The sequence below is a fragment of the Siphateles boraxobius genome, unplaced genomic scaffold (genome assembly GCF_051911475.1).
Source record: "Siphateles boraxobius isolate OS27281-9 unplaced genomic scaffold, OSU_SipBor_1 46, whole genome shotgun sequence".
Classification (NCBI taxonomy): Eukaryota; Metazoa; Chordata; class Actinopteri; order Cypriniformes; family Leuciscidae; genus Siphateles; species Siphateles boraxobius.
The window spans coordinates 11,125,460-11,141,658 of NW_027509097.1; the positions used below are offsets into that span (position 1 = coordinate 11,125,460).

Genomic DNA, 16,199 nt, shown 5'->3' on the forward strand with positions numbered 1-16,199 from the left:
ACATTTAAGTGTTTCACGACAGCGATCCTGGATTCACGTTATAAAAGTCTGTTGTATAAATCTGCAAAACACTAACACTAGCAATTTCATCAAATAAAATAGGCTAGGATATCGGAATGGATAAAGAAAACAAAAAAAGAAAGCCTAATTGGACAGAGGAGGAGAAATGCGTTCTTCTTGACGAATATGATAAAAGAAAAACAATTTTGAAAAGCTTACTAAATCCCAATGTAACTGCTGCAAAGAAATAGAAACAGTGGGAAGAAATAACGGAAAAAACAAATGCAAGGAATCTTGATGGGAAGAGGACGGTTCAGGAAGTACTTAAAAAATACGAAAACATCTCTGTGGTCGCAAAAAAAGATCTGAGCGCTTATAAGAAAGAAGCCAACAAAACAGGTAAGATTAAGCAAGACTACGCTTTTAAGATTGGAAGGATTCTCCCTAGGGTTGCCACCCGTCCCTTAAAATACGGAATCGTCCTGTATTTGTGAAATAAACACCGCGACCCGCTTTGAATCAATACGGGACGCGGTTTGTCCCGTATTTCCGATAGTGTTGCCACCCGTCCCGGTTTTTCCGGGATTGTTCTTCTTTTTAACAACCTGCACGGCAGAGAGGTAGAGAGCGTGAGACCTTGCATCCGTGTGCATGTGTGGCTCATGAAGCGCAAGTAAATTACACTTAAGGTGCTTTATGCAACCGGGCACTGAGCTTCAAAGTATCTTCCTCAACCCATGTCTGCTTGCCACGGTTACTCACGAGGCCTGGGCCATGAAATCATCATAGAGAAAACGCTGTCTTTTCGAGAGTCGACAGCGCACAACATGCTCATATTTTTTGGGCATTTGTTTCTCCACATCTGCTTTTATTCTTCGCAGCAGAAAGGGTCGTAGCACCTAGAAAGAGAGGGAGATGAAGAAAGCCTATGTAAAGCCAAATGCATAAATGCTTCCCTGTAATATTACAAATAAACACAGTTCCCATGTTTCTCTTATGAACTTTGCCTGTGTTTGGGCTACATCCAAAAATAGAATAGATCAAATAGAATGTCCAACATATTTCATAAACTGGTACTACCTTGTGAAGTCGTTTGATCAAGCCCTCGTTGTACTCCTGGCTCCCTTCAATCATGCCAGTGAGTGGGTTTGAGAACCACTCCTTGAACTCACGGTGGGACTGGAAAACGTGAGGCATGAGGAAGTGCATAAGAGACCAAAGCTCCATTAGACTGTTCTGGAGAGGGGTACCTGTGAGCAACAATCGCCTTTGACTGCATGGAAGACAGAGAATTGAGAGGAAAAATTGTAAATAAACTCATTACACTCTACATTATGGGCTTTACACATAAAACATAAAGAAATTAAAGTTAGAATGGGACCTGTAGTGATAAATGATCAAGTGCATCATAGAAACGACTGTATACAAGTACCTGTTAAAGTTGAGCAAGCTTTGCCAGCGCTGAGACTTAAAGTTCTTGATGTTCTGGGCTTCATCCAGAATGAGGTACCTCCAAGACTTGCGTCTAAAAGCCTGATGATCTTGCAATACTAGCTTATACGAGGTGATGCAAACATGGAAAGCATTGGGTTTGGTCCAGCCCTGAGAAATGATAAAAAGAGAAAAAACAATTCTAAAATCACAAGGATTGAAAGGCTAAATGAACACAATAATTGCTTTAGAGTTAGAGGTGTAACGATATTCAAATCGAACCAAAAAAACGCGATACGGAACCCACGATACGTATCGCGATACTCTCATGGCGTACCGAACACGGGCCAGCCCCCTGCTACCCCGGCCCAGCCCTGGCTCATCGGATCTCATGTCTTTTGTGTAAACAACTAATTCGGTTTTGTTGCCTAACCACCATTAACACCATATAATAGCAAGCTCCGTGTTTTGTTACTTTCGATAATAAGCAAGGTGTAATCTTTCAAATTCTGTCTATTTGATCACGAAATTCAAACAATAAATGGCGTTTTGGAGCTCTTTGATGTGGCGTGACAGATCACTGTACTAGGCTCCTCATGTCAAGTGGCAGCACGAGTAAACGCGATCATCTCTTCCTCAGTTGAATAAACATGAATGGACACCTGAAGGTATGTTGAAAGATACAGTATACTTACTGAAAGGCATCATAACTTGTGTAATCGCTCAATCAGTGTTTCAGCAGCGGAAAGACGTCAATAAAACAGCTTAGTCTGTCACATAGGATTGTATTTACAGGAAGGCAAGTCATCCAAAAGGACTCTTGCACTAAATAAATGCACTATATTAGCCTATATATTATATTTTACTTAACCTAATGATATCTTGATTAATGTATGTTTAAAATATCTTATATTAAAATGACAGAAACTTGTGTAAATTGTTATATTTCAATAACGAATTAGAGTAAAAACATGTTAATGCAAAAACTGCCTTATGTTCAGTTTACATGTTTTCCAACAATGTGTTGGGTGTTCATTATTATATCTAAAAAATAAATAGCATTTGAATTTAGGCTAAAAGTCTATGCTCTTTTGTTAACCTTTAATGTTATAGTAATGTGCGGGCTCCCTATATAGTTTACAGCATTAGCAGATTTTTTTTTTAATCCTTGCAAAACGTTTAATTGTAATTGAATTCATTTAAAGACAATGACACACTTTATTCATTAAACCACTGTTTAAAAAAAACAAATAAAGCTATTTTAGCTTTCTAAACCCCACCCCACCGAACCGAGACGTCAAAACCGTGGGAAGAACCCAACCGTCAGTTTTGTCTATCGTTACATCCCCCTATTTAGGTATTTTTTGTGTTTTTAAAATATCTTAAATTGTAATAAATATGCTCATTATTGTATTAATTACTTGTCGCTTGAGTTTGCGCTCCTTCTGGCTGCCATAGTAGGTGAGGATTTTGAACCCTGGGCACCAACGCTTCAACTCCATCTCCCAGTTGAGCATTACACTGGTGGGCACAATGATCAAATGTGGACCCCAGTTACCTTTAAGAGAAAAAGAGAAAATGTTTGTCGAACTGCATGTATATCGACTATATTTTCAAAACACATCATAGGGAAATATGTATTTATTTTTACCCTTTACACAAGCTAGATGAGCTAACAGAGCGATGGTTTGGATGGTTTTGCCAAGCCCCATTTCATCTGCAAGTATGCCATTGAGTTTCTTCTCATTCATGGTGACTAACCAGTCCAGTCCAATGTGCTGGTACTCACGCAAAGTACCATGAAGCAGAAATGGAATCGGTGTTTTGACCTTATATTAAGAAGAAAACAAACAACTGCAGTTAATGATAAACAGAAACGGTGTTCTTCAGCCATTGTTTCTGAGGGTTTGTGTTGCTACCTTTGTTGTTGCCAGTGTATATCCCTTAGGTTGAAGGCTCTCAGCAGTAGCAGCAATGTGGCTGATTTCTTTCTTAGGTCGGGGAGATGTCGTGACAGTGGGACTATGGTCTCCTTCTCTCAGCAGAACCGCCATTCCCTCACCTCCATCATCATCATCATCCTCACCCTCCTGCACGTCCTCATCCACCTCTTCTACATCACTGTCTACAGCCGCTTGGGAACCTGAATATTGAGTGGATCACAGTGGGAAAATCTGATGATGTGCTTTATTTGGACACTTCATACAACAATTCATAAGATTCAGTGGTTCTATCACCATAAATGTCAGCTCACCTGAGGAAGAGCCACTATCATCAGCACTGTCCTCTCCTTCTGTCTCTTCCTCTGCTTCCTCCTCAGTTCCCTCTGATTCTTCTGAGGAATCTGGTGATGCTGAGGGCTCCTCAAAATCAGAGGCATACGCTCCTCTGTACTTCTCTAAGAGCTCTTCCATGCTCATCTCCCCTATGAAATAAAAGAACCCACAACTAACAATATGACCTCAAGAAATTACTGCTTAAGTAATAATTAAACACTTTGTAATATTATTCAAAGGTTTGGAGTTCAGTATGATTTTTTAAAAGAAATGAATACTGTTATTGAAACCGATGAAAAAAATGACAGTAAAAACTTATGATGTTTCAAAAGCTTTCTATTTCAAATAAATGTGATTGAGCTTTCTATTCAAAGAATCCTGAAAAAAAATAAATGTACCACGGTTTCCACAAAAATATTAAGTAGCACAGCTGTTTTAAACACTGCTAACCAAATCAGCACATTAGAATGATTTCTGAAGGATCATCATGTGACACGGAAGACTGGAGTAATGGCTCCTGAAAATTCTGTTTTGCCATCACTGGAATAAATCACATTTTGAAATGTATCAAAAGAGAAAACAGTTCTAAATTGTTTCATAATATTACTGTATTTTTGATCAAATAAACGCAGCATTGGTGAGCAAAAGAGACAAAAATAAAATAAAAAGAATAATTGGTAGAGATCCCAAACTTTTGAACAGTGTGTTATGTGTATTTAAATTATAGTGCTAGACTTAAATATATTTCAGTATTTCATTTACCCTCTTTAGCAAGGTCATCCAGTTCTTCTGCATGGTCTCCCTCTCCTTCAATAACTTCCTGGGCTGCAATAGTGTCTTCTTCATCTTTCGCTGAAGCAAAGCATGGAATAATTTAAGCTATATCTTTCTATCCAAATCAATAGGATACCCATGTTAAGTGTCTGTCTATATAAATAAAACTCTACTAACCATCTTCTTCATTGGCACTGAATTCTTTGTCTTCCTCTTCAACTGTAGAAGATGAAGCATCTGAAGCCTCTTCTGATTCAGCAACCTTTGCAAGGAAAAATAAGTCTATTTAAATATGTGAGAACTAAAAAAAATTTATATATATGATGCCATACTGAAACATTTGATGTGAACAGTGATGGACCACATTAATCAGAGAATTCTGACTAGGAGTCAATGGCTACGTAAACACTAATAGGTTTTGGAGGTGACAACTGCATTTAGGGTGTGTTCACACTTGTAGTTCGGTTTGCTTGGTCCGGACCAAAAAAATAATATATATTTTCAGCGATCTCATTCCTCTTGTTTGGTGCGCACAACGGTTCGGATGGCATTCATGCTTATTCAAATTAACCGCACTAACAGAGCAATCTCACTAGGGTTTGTTTTAATCTAACCAAACATGCCAAGTATGAACACACCATTAAACAGTATTTAATGGGTTAGTTCACCCAAAAATGAAAATTATTCACTGATTTATATAGAGAACTGGATTGCTCATGACATCATATAAAGAGAATCCACCACGCCGCCATATTAGTATTCGCTAGTAAGCTCACGCGTTTTATTGAATTAATAGGAAATTATATGATTTTACTGAGAAACATTCCCTAACGAGACACCGTTTTTATATCTGATAACGCAAACATCCTAAGCATGTAAATGGTTATTTGTTTAAATTCGTGAATTTCCCCTACTTATTGAAAAGTTATGTTCATATCCATTACATAGTGAACATCAGCTCGGTGGGCGGATGAGACACCTCAGCATATGTAGTGTACTACAAAATCTGAAATCGTAATAAAGACTGCAAATGATACTGCATGTTTCAACAATGAACAGCATGCATTTCGAAGCAGTTAATGATTTAAACGATGGTTAAGTTAATAATTACTTAAACAATATATAGCCTACATAACACTTTACTCGTATGGAAACTGTAATTCTAGTAAAACGCCATAGAATTTGAGCTGTCTTCAAGTGTCTGAAACAGATGTTACTCAATCAGGAAATAAAATACACGCATCATAACTTATCCAGACAAATAATGCTGACTGCTTTATTTCCAAGATGATGCATGGTAAACAGACATGTTCATGTTTAATATTTCCTACTTCCTAGAAATATATTTTTGTGTGTTAGGTCAGTTACCTGTGTCAGAAGTGTGCAGTAGACACACCCACACTTATCCTCTCAGAAAAGACCATAAACATTACATATAACATCTGAGGTAACAACAGGGTTCGAAAAAATAATCAACTTACAAATAAATACAATAGAACAAAGAAAGGCTACAAATGAAATAAACAGTGTTTTTAGAGTTTTTCGGGTAGATCTAACAGGTACAGAAATTTTGAATAAAGTAATCAAATGTGAAAAAATTGCAAATTCATTACTAGACAAATTAAATATAGATGGATCTTTTTGTGAAGTTGAAAAGGGTAGCCTATTTAGTCAAGAGCAGTGAGTAATTTATTTGTCCATTGTTTGATTAACATGAAAACAGCAGTGGGTTTGTTAAACTGCTGCCCCTTTAAGACCGAACGCACGGACCGCATTTGAACATGGCTACTTCACTTGAGATATAACTGACTTTGTTTACTAGGATACTCACCAAGATGGCCGTTTTTACATAATTTTGTGTGAATTCGTCCGTACAAGCGCAAGACGTGAAAGACAATTTAATTCAGTATTCGCGCGCTGGGACGCTGGTTTGCGGGCCGCGCGCTGATGTTTGCGTTCATGGAACTATTTGACTGTAAACGTCCAGTAATAATGTAGAGAACCACTCGTTATACATAAATCAGGTAACAGTTCATGTTTTAATTTACTTATATATACGATTTAGTTTTCATCCAAATAATACGTGTTGAGTGTACGATCAGCAATCAAGAGCATTCAACAGAACTGCGCTCGCTCTCGTCAGTTAACGTTAATAATAAGCTACATGCCTCGTTTTACTTTCTTTGCCATTGACATCCGACTGAACTACAAACCTTCCACTGACGTCTGTTTAAAGGGATGTGCTCGACCAGCTCACGTGCCTGTGCCGCTGCACGCTCAATCCACTGTGCGGTTTTCTCTGATTAGCTCACGCACCACAGCTATGTGTTACTATACAGTACACACGCTGCCTGGTAGGCCTATCGGTTGTTGGTATTGGAGCATTTGTACGAGTACATGGGCTTGGTATCGGTGCATCCCTATTTGTAATAATTCAAGCACTTTTCAAGTACCTCTTAAAAAATATGTCTGTTTTCAAGGGTTTTCCAGGACTTCAATTTCAAAAAGTCAAATTCAAGTTCTTCAAGCACTTTAAGCACCTTGTATGAACCCTGTAACAATTAATTTCCATGCATATATCGTAAAACTAATCCTATGAGAGTTATAAAGGTATAAATATGGATTTTATTTTTTTATACAAAAACACATCGCTTCGCTTCAGAAGGCCTTTATTAACCCCCTGGAGCCGTATGGATTACTTTTATGATGGATGGATGTGCTTTTTTGGGCTTCAAAATTTAAAGAACCATTCACTCCCATAATAAAGCTTGAAAGAGCCAGGATATTTTTAATATAACTCAGATTGTGTTTGGCTGAAAGAATAAAATCATATACACCTAGGATTGCTTGAGGGTGAGTAATTTATGGGATAATTTTAATTTTTGGGTAAACTAACCCTTTAACTAGAGTGCATGTGACCAATGTGTGTTGGAGTTGATCCTGGGAGATTGCTGTACCTGGGGGAGAGTTAAAGTACTGAGTAGCTGGTCCAGAGGCAGGGTTCCCTCCTCCCTCAGTAACTCTATCTCTCGCCTTTGTGTCTCAGCATCATTTCCCTCTTGCTGCTCCTCTACCTCTATGGTCTCTTCATCATCCTCTTCATCACAAGGTGGCTCAAAGTCTCTATCTGCAGCAGAAAAAGGACAATTTATGAATTAACTTAAAGTGTAAATAATATTTTCCTTAATTGTGGTCAAAACATAAACCATACTGCACACAAAAACACTCACAAGAGAAGATTTTCAATGCACTAAAATTATTAAAGCACAATCTTTATGTGTACAGTGGCCCCACAGATTTTGGACAAATTTGGACACTTGAGCCATGTTTTTTTTGAGACAATACCATTGCATTACATAAAATATAAAACCAAAATGGCACAAGCTTAATATAATAAAGAAATACCTTGTTTGCTAGGTTTTGAATGTAACATTAGATATTGTTAAAAATGAATATTGCATTTAAACCATATCAGTCTCTCTGTGGAACTGACCTCATACATTCACTAAACAAATTTTGGTCAACTAAGCCAAAAGTGACGACTAAAGTTTAGTCGCCTATTAGGGGGCATCCCTAGTTAATTCACTTCTAAGATACTTAATCTGAACAACAACAACAACACAGTAAAACAAAAGTCAGTCCTCACCATCCTCATCAACAGCATTCAGCTGTGGTTCTTTTGAGACAGCTACAGTGTCTGAACTGTGTTCAGGAGCGGCATGCAGGGACTGACTTAACAAGTCAGAATAACGCTCTGTCTGACCCACAATGAAATCCAGCTGGAGATCTAGGGCCTTCTTCCGCTTCTCCTCCAGTCTGGACTGTTGTTTATACTGGACCACCTGTGTACAGCAATGGGCGGGAAACAGTTCAAGTGTGAATCATTTACAGTTTTAAGTACAATAAATCAAAACAACAACAAAAGTCACCTTCTCAACGCTGCTCCAGAAGGCACGGACCTCCTTGGCAATAGAAGAAGCAACTCTCCTCAGTTTGGCCTGCTCCTCACGTTTCGCTCTCTCTTCCTTCTGCCTCAGCTCCTCATGGTGGCGCATCACCATCCGTACTACCTGAAAATGAGTTCAGACTGGTGAGATTTTCAAAATACAAACAGCATGTTTCAAATAGGATAGCCTGAATGTAACATTTACCTTTCGGGCCACTCCTCTTTTCCACCGCCTCTCTTGTGCAAAGTCTGCAGAGAGCCACTGCATTTCCTCACAGAGGTAATCCCAATGAACTTTTGGCCGTACTGGTTCGGTTATACGAGACAGACGTTTTAGGGACCAGAAACCTTCTCGTTTCAGTGCAAGGGTTCGATGTTCTATTTCTGCTTCCTGTTTAAAGTTAAAAAAATATATATATTAAAAAAACAAGAACAAAGTCCACTTATGAATGTAAATCACTGTTTCAGAGAGTAAATGATGTAATTTGTCCTTCTCTCACGTGTTTTGCCAGTTCTGCCATGTCTGTGTGCTTCGGGGTGGATTTCAGGGTGGTTGTTTGCTCTGACTGAGAACAGCATCCAGAACCCTGGGAGGAAGTGGAGGGCATGTTTTTGCCATGAGAGTTGAGTACAGGTGAGCCTCTGCCTGTGTGAGAACGCATCCAGTCACCGGATGAGGGAGATGGAGATGGACATGGAACGGGGGAGGAGGAAGGAGTAGAGGCTGCTGTAACCTTGCCTGCAATCCACTGGCAAACCTTGGGACAGACAAATAAAACAGTGTATCTGACTGTGACAGCACAATATTATTCAGCGTAGAGTACAAAGGAGAGATAGAGTGACCCAGAGGAGATAAAAAGAGCTTCATAAAAACAGGAAAGTCTACAAGGACATCTTGGTGAGCAAACATCTTACAAGATTTCTCCTTATTTCTAAATAATACATGCTACTCTAGGTGATAAAACAGTTACATACACTCAGCTCTATTTTCTTTCCAGATTGTACTTAAAAAAAAGGTATAAATGTAAGAAAGTGAGTTGAAGCAGTGACGGACCGATATATATTCCAGGTCAATTACCTGGCTATTTTGAGAGTTTTGGCATCAGTCAGAAACCATACCAGCTTGGCCGATTGAACACACCTTTACTCTCACCCTTTTTGTGAATTTAAATACTTGGTCAAATATATGTTCACTTTAATGTCAGCATATTTGTTAAGAATAAATTGTATTAGCCTACATAGTACATACCGAAACCTATATCGGTCAACCACTAGTTTGAAGAAGAAGGATCATCGCATCAGCTTGCAACGATCAGATTTGAAGGATGCCTGACACCTCTTACCTTCAATAACAAGCCTTGTCTGTCTGTCCTGCTCTGCCCATGCTGGAAAACACACATGGCTTAATATACAGCCAAGAAGTGCACTAGCATCAGACTATGGCTTCGAAACTGTTATGGACTGTGTACACGGGCTATCTGAATTATAAAAACACTTTTGCTGACTACCTCTGATTGCCTTCATTGTGACTAAACATGAACAATGATGCAGCAGTGATCTCAAGTCTAATTTGTTGTATTTGATGTACAAGTCATAACAGTTAATAGTTTGGTTGCTTTTACCTTGTTCGCTGCTGGACTGGACATAGCATTGGTATCCTCATTCTGGACCTCCATAGAGCTGTCAACCTCTCCGTCGCTGCTCTCTTCTACAGAAGCATCAAGTGGCTCCAGGATGGTGTGTTGAACATTTTGCATTGTTGAAAAAAGTTTGTCTGGTAACTGCTGCTGCTCCAACTCCAGTTCACCTCCCAAAGACATTGAATCTTGGCATGGTGTAGCGGCTGATGATGGTTTACACTGATTCCCCTCCGGGACAACACTGGATACGGTACCGCACACATCTCCAGTAGATAGAGTAAGGTGGCTTTGTGAGTTATGGAGTTGTACTGAAGCTGATAAAGTTTTAGCAGAGGATTCATTTTGAAGCATCTTGCCAGAACTATTTGATTTATTTACGTTTCCTTTTACAGATCTGTTCTGTGAAAGTACATTAGAAGTGGAAACAGTCTGAGAAGACAAAGAGAAAGTGTTTGAGACAGGGTGGCCAGCAAGTAACGTGACATCTTCCTTTACTGTGGGAGATGCAGCTGTATCAGTTTTAGCAAGGCACTCTGAAGCTTTATCTAATCCATCACTGGGGGATCCAGCCTGGACAACGGAGTTCTGATTGGTTGAGATCCTAGCTGACAGAGAAGAAGGTTGCTTAAGGGCAAGGTTGTCACCCTTCTTTAAGATCAATAGCTTTGGGTCAAACGTGCCACAAGACAATGAAATTAATGACACACCTTGCGTGTTTTCCACTACATCAGATTGTTGCTGCTCTTGCACAGAGTTAAGAGTGACATCTAACACTGTCGATGTTAACCCTGTTAATGTGTTCGCAAGATCAGCGGGACTTGAATCATCATGTTGCTTGACAATTATAAATCCTTCTTTTTGCATAGAAGGTATGGTCCTTAAATCTTCTGTGGGTTTGAGTGCATCAGAATGAGTCCCTAGATTTCTCCGGGCTTGTGAGGCTTGAGTCAGTGTTTCCATTGGTTCCTCTTCTTCTTTGTCAGTTAACAGGAGCTTAACTTCACTGTGAATGGCAGCTGATGTAAAGCAGGGCACGGTGCATTCATATACAGCAACAGTTGACTGGGATTCGGGGCACTGCACCAGAGACTCCTCGCTGACCTCCATCTCTGCATGCTCAGAGTGCCCGTCTATCTCACTAACAACCAGCCATGTATCCTCCAAATCTGGCTGCATTAAAATACCTGCATCAATCAAATCTTTCACCTTGACAGCATTGAGAGCCTCTGCACTAACTTCCTGCCTTTCTTCCAAAGTCACGAAATCTGGGTTGTCATTCAGGCATATCTGAATTTGTGTTTGTTTATGATCTGCTGGAATGGACTCTTTTACTTGTTGGACCATAGAGTCAGAAAGATTTCGCTGATCTAATTCTTGACCCTCTAAAGTCACACAGTTTTCTGTGTGAGCGAGCAGCATGCACCTATCCTGTTGGTGATTTGAGGACATAGATATTTCTATTGGATTGGCACTTTCATTCTGCTTCAAAATCGCATCAGAAGAGCCGCAAAACATAACTTGTGACCTTTCACTCACAATGGGGACCTGTACATTGTCAGTGCATGTCATATGCCCAGACAGCTTTGGTTCAACAACAGAAATGTTGTGAAATACTTCTTTAGCAGCCACGTTACAACACAGATCTCCATCCACAGGGACTTTCTTATTGCCTTGTCCCTCCCTTGCACTAGTCTCTTTACCTAACAAAAAAAAATTGGGGGTTTCACTTACATGTACATACTGAGAGCTTAGCTCTTGCACACACTTTGTAATCTCAGGCGGTGTGGGCACACCAGGTGTTTTATGAGGGGGGCTTGTCTTTTGTGTAGCCCTTTGTGTTTTACTGCAGTCCTCTGAGGGATAACAGCTGCCCTTATCGGAGTAATTTTGCATGCTATTTCCACTCTCAGGGGTAATGTGCTGCCCCCCTTGTTTTGATGATGAATATCCTGAGCAAAGAGAATTTCCGCTAATACCTTGTTTTGTTCCCTCAGCTGACAAGTTTTGTCTACCTGGACTAACGGCACCGTCTTTGTTTGTTTTGGGCAGAACTTGTGTAACAACTTCCATAGCCTCCTTAGAGTCAAGTTTACTAGTCTGCTTCGCTGAATTTGTCGTATTTTGTTCTTGTAGGACGTCAAATGCAGATGAGGCGGCAGTCTGATTTGTCTGAAAAGGGGGAGTTGCTTGAAGCTGCTCCATGTCTCTGTCTGTTGTCTTAACTGCACTCGAGACTGGTGGTATAACTTCTGTTCTTGGGTCACAGGGGCTTTCTCCAAGTGTGTGCTTTCCACACATGTTCTTGTAGTCCAATTTGATTGTCTCTGGAGGCAAGGGTCCCTTTTCTGCCTCAATAGGGGCAGAGACACCCCCTGCATCTCCAGGGTGTTGGCTCCAATCTTGGCAGTGGCCTGTGCTGGATCCTTCCGCCATATCGGCTTCCCTGTATGCAAGGCTTGATTTCTTTGTGTTACACCCGTAAAGCAAATCCTGTTTTTGCCCAATACTATCAGCCCCGCTCTCAAAAAGTTTGTCTGAGGGAGTCTGACCCTCCAATGCGTCTGCAAGCTTTTGTGAGTTTTTATCAGTAGCTGACACCAGTCCTCTTTGGACCGCCAATATCTCCTCGGGTTCCTTGATGTCGCTGCTTCGTTGAATGCGAGCGATGGTCTGTTCTTTACATGCAGCCTTTGAGTCTCCTTTCTGCTGCTGAGATCCAGTGCTGATGTTAACCGATGACGGTGGTAGAGTGGCAGCTGCGACTGGCTGCAGGGCATGCTGGGGTGGCCCAGCCACATTCTGCGCAGCCACGGAGGTGCCACCCAGCACAGCCACTGCCGGACAGGTGTGCTGCTGCACCGCCTCTTCCACAGACTGCCCTGCTTCAGAACCAGCAGTGCTACACACTGAACCTGAAAGAACAGTGAGACGCGTCATAACTTACCCTTTACAAAACTCAAAAATACATGACATGAATGTTGAAATAAACATCTAAACTAATAGAACACCTATGTGAAATCTGCTGACATTTTTTTGTCAAATTTTCTGTTTTGTTTCAAGATAATTGTTTCAAGCAGTATTTAAACATGGTGTTATTAAAGCTGAGAGAGCTAAAGCAAGGGGTGGAAGATTTAAAGAATTTTATGGGTGACAGACATTCATTTTGTGGAAAGTGTGTAACTCTACTACAGCTGCACATTCCGAATGGGCCTGCATCTAACTAAAAAGGAATTAAATGAATAAATACCTCTATGTGATGAAGCACAAGTCTCTTCCGTGATTTCCACTTCCAGGATGCTGAGATCAAGGGTACCACTGCATTTGAGGGTCTAAATATAAACATTTAGAGTGAATTTCATGAATGTAACATAAAATCTATTGTCCTTAAGATACAGCAAGTGCATAATGCCACATGAGATAAAAACGTGTTATTAGAATAAAAATTATAGATGAATTAGCAGAAGGACTATAAAATCTCCTTAAAACCATATCTATTCTACGTGGTCGGTAGTTAAAATGCAAGTGCAGAGAAATAATTTAAAGCAAACTCGGGTAAATGGTGTTTGTTGGTAGTACTCTCGTAGAACTATAGGAGATGCATAAGTATATTTCGCTAATATTAATTATTTTAAACTGCCGGCTTCTATCGAGCATATACTAAACGAAATAAAATATTGTAGTTTTGAACAGGAACACTAACTGCCCAGAGCTTTTAAAACACATCTAATCACTTAAAAGTTAAAAAGAAAAACTGTTGTATAGTCGGACATATATTGCCGGACAAACAGTCTCATTCAATACAATAGTGCGGGTGCTTCACGTTCAGCTAGCCTTTAGCGACGAGTTACAGATTGTTCGGACGTTATTTTCCCACGATTGTTCGTAAACTTCAGATGGTAGTATGGCGGTTAACGTGTAATATAGAATACAGATAACGAATGCAGCCGGCAGTTCTGTATACATGAGGCGGGCGCACACACATGGGCCTTCAGCAGGCTAGCAAGCAATGCTAATCGCTTATAGACGTTGCAATGGAACCGACAGACACGATAACGTTTCATTTATATTATATGCGTTTAAATGACAGGGATAACGTATATATCCCTTGACTGTTTTGTGTAATAGTGTGTGAGAGGGTGTCTGTTATTATCTAATTATCTGACTCATATATAAATACACACACCGTCTCAAGCTCTCACGCGCGCGCTGAAAACACTGCTCGGGCAAAGAGCGCGCGTGTATACATCGGCTTCCATAAGTTATGCAATGATCAAGAATAAACTATATCTCATCATTATCCATATAGATGGTTTTTGAAGACTTCTAAAAAAACATATTATTGGATATTTATTATACACCCATTACAGGAACGACGTCACTGCGCGAGGTCACGCTACACAAAAATGCCAGTCAACTAGCGATGCCCGATTCGCGAACAAGTCGTTCTTTTGAGTCGGATCTTTTCGAAATGAAAGTTAGTTTCATACCCGATTGTTTAAAAAAACAAAAACAAAAACGTTACGTAATCGTATTGGAGTTTTATAACAAGTATCCGGTCCCTTAATTGTTTGACAGTTCGATCAACACGCATACGAAACATTTATTAAAAATAAAAAGTGCAACTAACATTTTAGCATATGATTAACATTTGTAAAATATTTGACAAGATGTGAGTGCATTTCAGTACTACTAGCATTACTAACTATTTGAAGTATGCAATATTATATTTAGGTTCCAAATAACTTGCAATTACAAAGGTAATAAGAAAAGGGTAATAAACAGCTAAATGTGCCAACATGTAACTTAGCTTTATTAGGAAAGTTTTTAAGGGACTATTGGATGACAAAGAGTCGGTTCCTGAGCCGGTTCTTTGCTCGAAAGAACTGATTCGCAGAAATGAGTTGGAGTTTCCACACTACAGTTAATAATTCTACAATCTGTCATGCTTACTATATACTGGATTAACTTTATCTTCATGACTCATAGCAGTGCATTGGTTGACATGAAATTTTATATGAATAACTGCTTTAAATACGGACACTTTAAACGTACTGGAGTCTGGAGGATAAAGTAAAACGCACATAATAACAACTTGGTTGTTGTTGCACTCGCAGTGACAGACGACAGTTTCGTTTCCAGCTTGCCCCCTCAAAAGTGTGCGGTACAAAGGAAACCGGAACCCATCTGACTTGCAACGGATTTGGGTACAATTCTGTATTTTGCAATTAAATTGGATTATAAGGAGGTAAGTCCAATGATACAGATATGCAGTTCATCCAAATCGAGTCAGTTCAATAAAGGCCGTACTTTACTCTTCTCTAATCTTACACAACCCATACTTTAAGCACCCGACCGCTTGAAAGTCAACTTGTCCCGCCATGTCAAAATCCCCCCCAGTGACCCCCTTACCCTCCCCCCCCGCCCTCTTCTATCACTTCCTCCCCAGCATTCCCCCTCCTCTCAACACCGCCATCTTAAGTTCCCACCTACCTGAAATTTCCGAGCACTTTTCTTTTACTAAATTCTCGCTGAAGGAGTCGCCATCCGCTTCAAATCGTACTCAATCCGTGTTGAGACTATTCCGAACTGTCTCTCGGTACCCAGTGAGGTACTGGCAGGTTCGTAGGATCAAGTTAAAGAACGGTCCGAGAGAGACTGGGTCCGGAATCGCTGAATCTAGCGGTTGCGGGGAGGAGACTTTCGACGCAGCGAAATGGAGGAACGAGCGACTGCTGCTGACCAAGTTGCGGAGCGAGTAGACATCTCGCGAGACGTGCTTCAGCGCGCACTTCACTCACTGCAGGCTTCTGAGACTGCAGATACCTCAGCCGTTACTAAAAGTTCACTTTGTTTTTCTATTTCTAACAAACCCATGACTTGTTAACACGGAACTTTATAACACATATTTTTTTCAAACTAGTTTTTACAATATTATCTCTCACTGCCTGACTGGCACCAGTTTGACAAGGTAAACGTTATTGATATGATTCTATTCACTAATTTTAGATTCATTTTAAGAAAGTTTTTATCCAGACACTAACAAACATTATGCTAACAATTATGACTCGAGATACACTTTCAGATCTCCTGAATTTTACTTATGGTGACAATTAACGTTTAGTGCACATGGGC

At 40.0% G+C, this 16,199-nt stretch overlaps 1 protein-coding gene across 1 annotated transcript in view; it reads right to left on the minus strand.

Moving 5' to 3' along the window:
* srcap (Snf2-related CREBBP activator protein) overlaps window positions 1-15,682 on the minus strand; it is a 29,048-nt gene extending 13,366 nt beyond the window's left edge. Inside the window, exons 1-18 of the mRNA XM_077200752.1 lie at window positions 15,558-15,682; window positions 13,315-13,396; window positions 10,050-12,979; window positions 9,771-9,812; window positions 8,928-9,185; window positions 8,633-8,818; window positions 8,411-8,551; window positions 8,128-8,323; window positions 7,439-7,608; window positions 4,659-4,743; window positions 4,470-4,559; window positions 3,686-3,856; window positions 3,351-3,574; window positions 3,083-3,260; window positions 2,853-2,989; window positions 1,433-1,602; window positions 1,081-1,273; window positions 763-899 (exon numbers count right to left, since the gene is read on the minus strand). Of these exons, the coding sequence (XP_077056867.1) occupies window positions 763-899; window positions 1,081-1,273; window positions 1,433-1,602; window positions 2,853-2,989; window positions 3,083-3,260; window positions 3,351-3,574; window positions 3,686-3,856; window positions 4,470-4,559; window positions 4,659-4,743; window positions 7,439-7,608; window positions 8,128-8,323; window positions 8,411-8,551; window positions 8,633-8,818; window positions 8,928-9,185; window positions 9,771-9,812; window positions 10,050-12,500 (4,829 nt within the window). The 5' untranslated portion in view covers window positions 12,501-12,979; window positions 13,315-13,396; window positions 15,558-15,682. The remainder of the gene's footprint in view (window positions 1-762; window positions 900-1,080; window positions 1,274-1,432; window positions 1,603-2,852; window positions 2,990-3,082; window positions 3,261-3,350; window positions 3,575-3,685; window positions 3,857-4,469; window positions 4,560-4,658; window positions 4,744-7,438; window positions 7,609-8,127; window positions 8,324-8,410; window positions 8,552-8,632; window positions 8,819-8,927; window positions 9,186-9,770; window positions 9,813-10,049; window positions 12,980-13,314; window positions 13,397-15,557) is intronic.
* Between the last annotated feature and the right edge of the window lie 517 nt (window positions 15,683-16,199).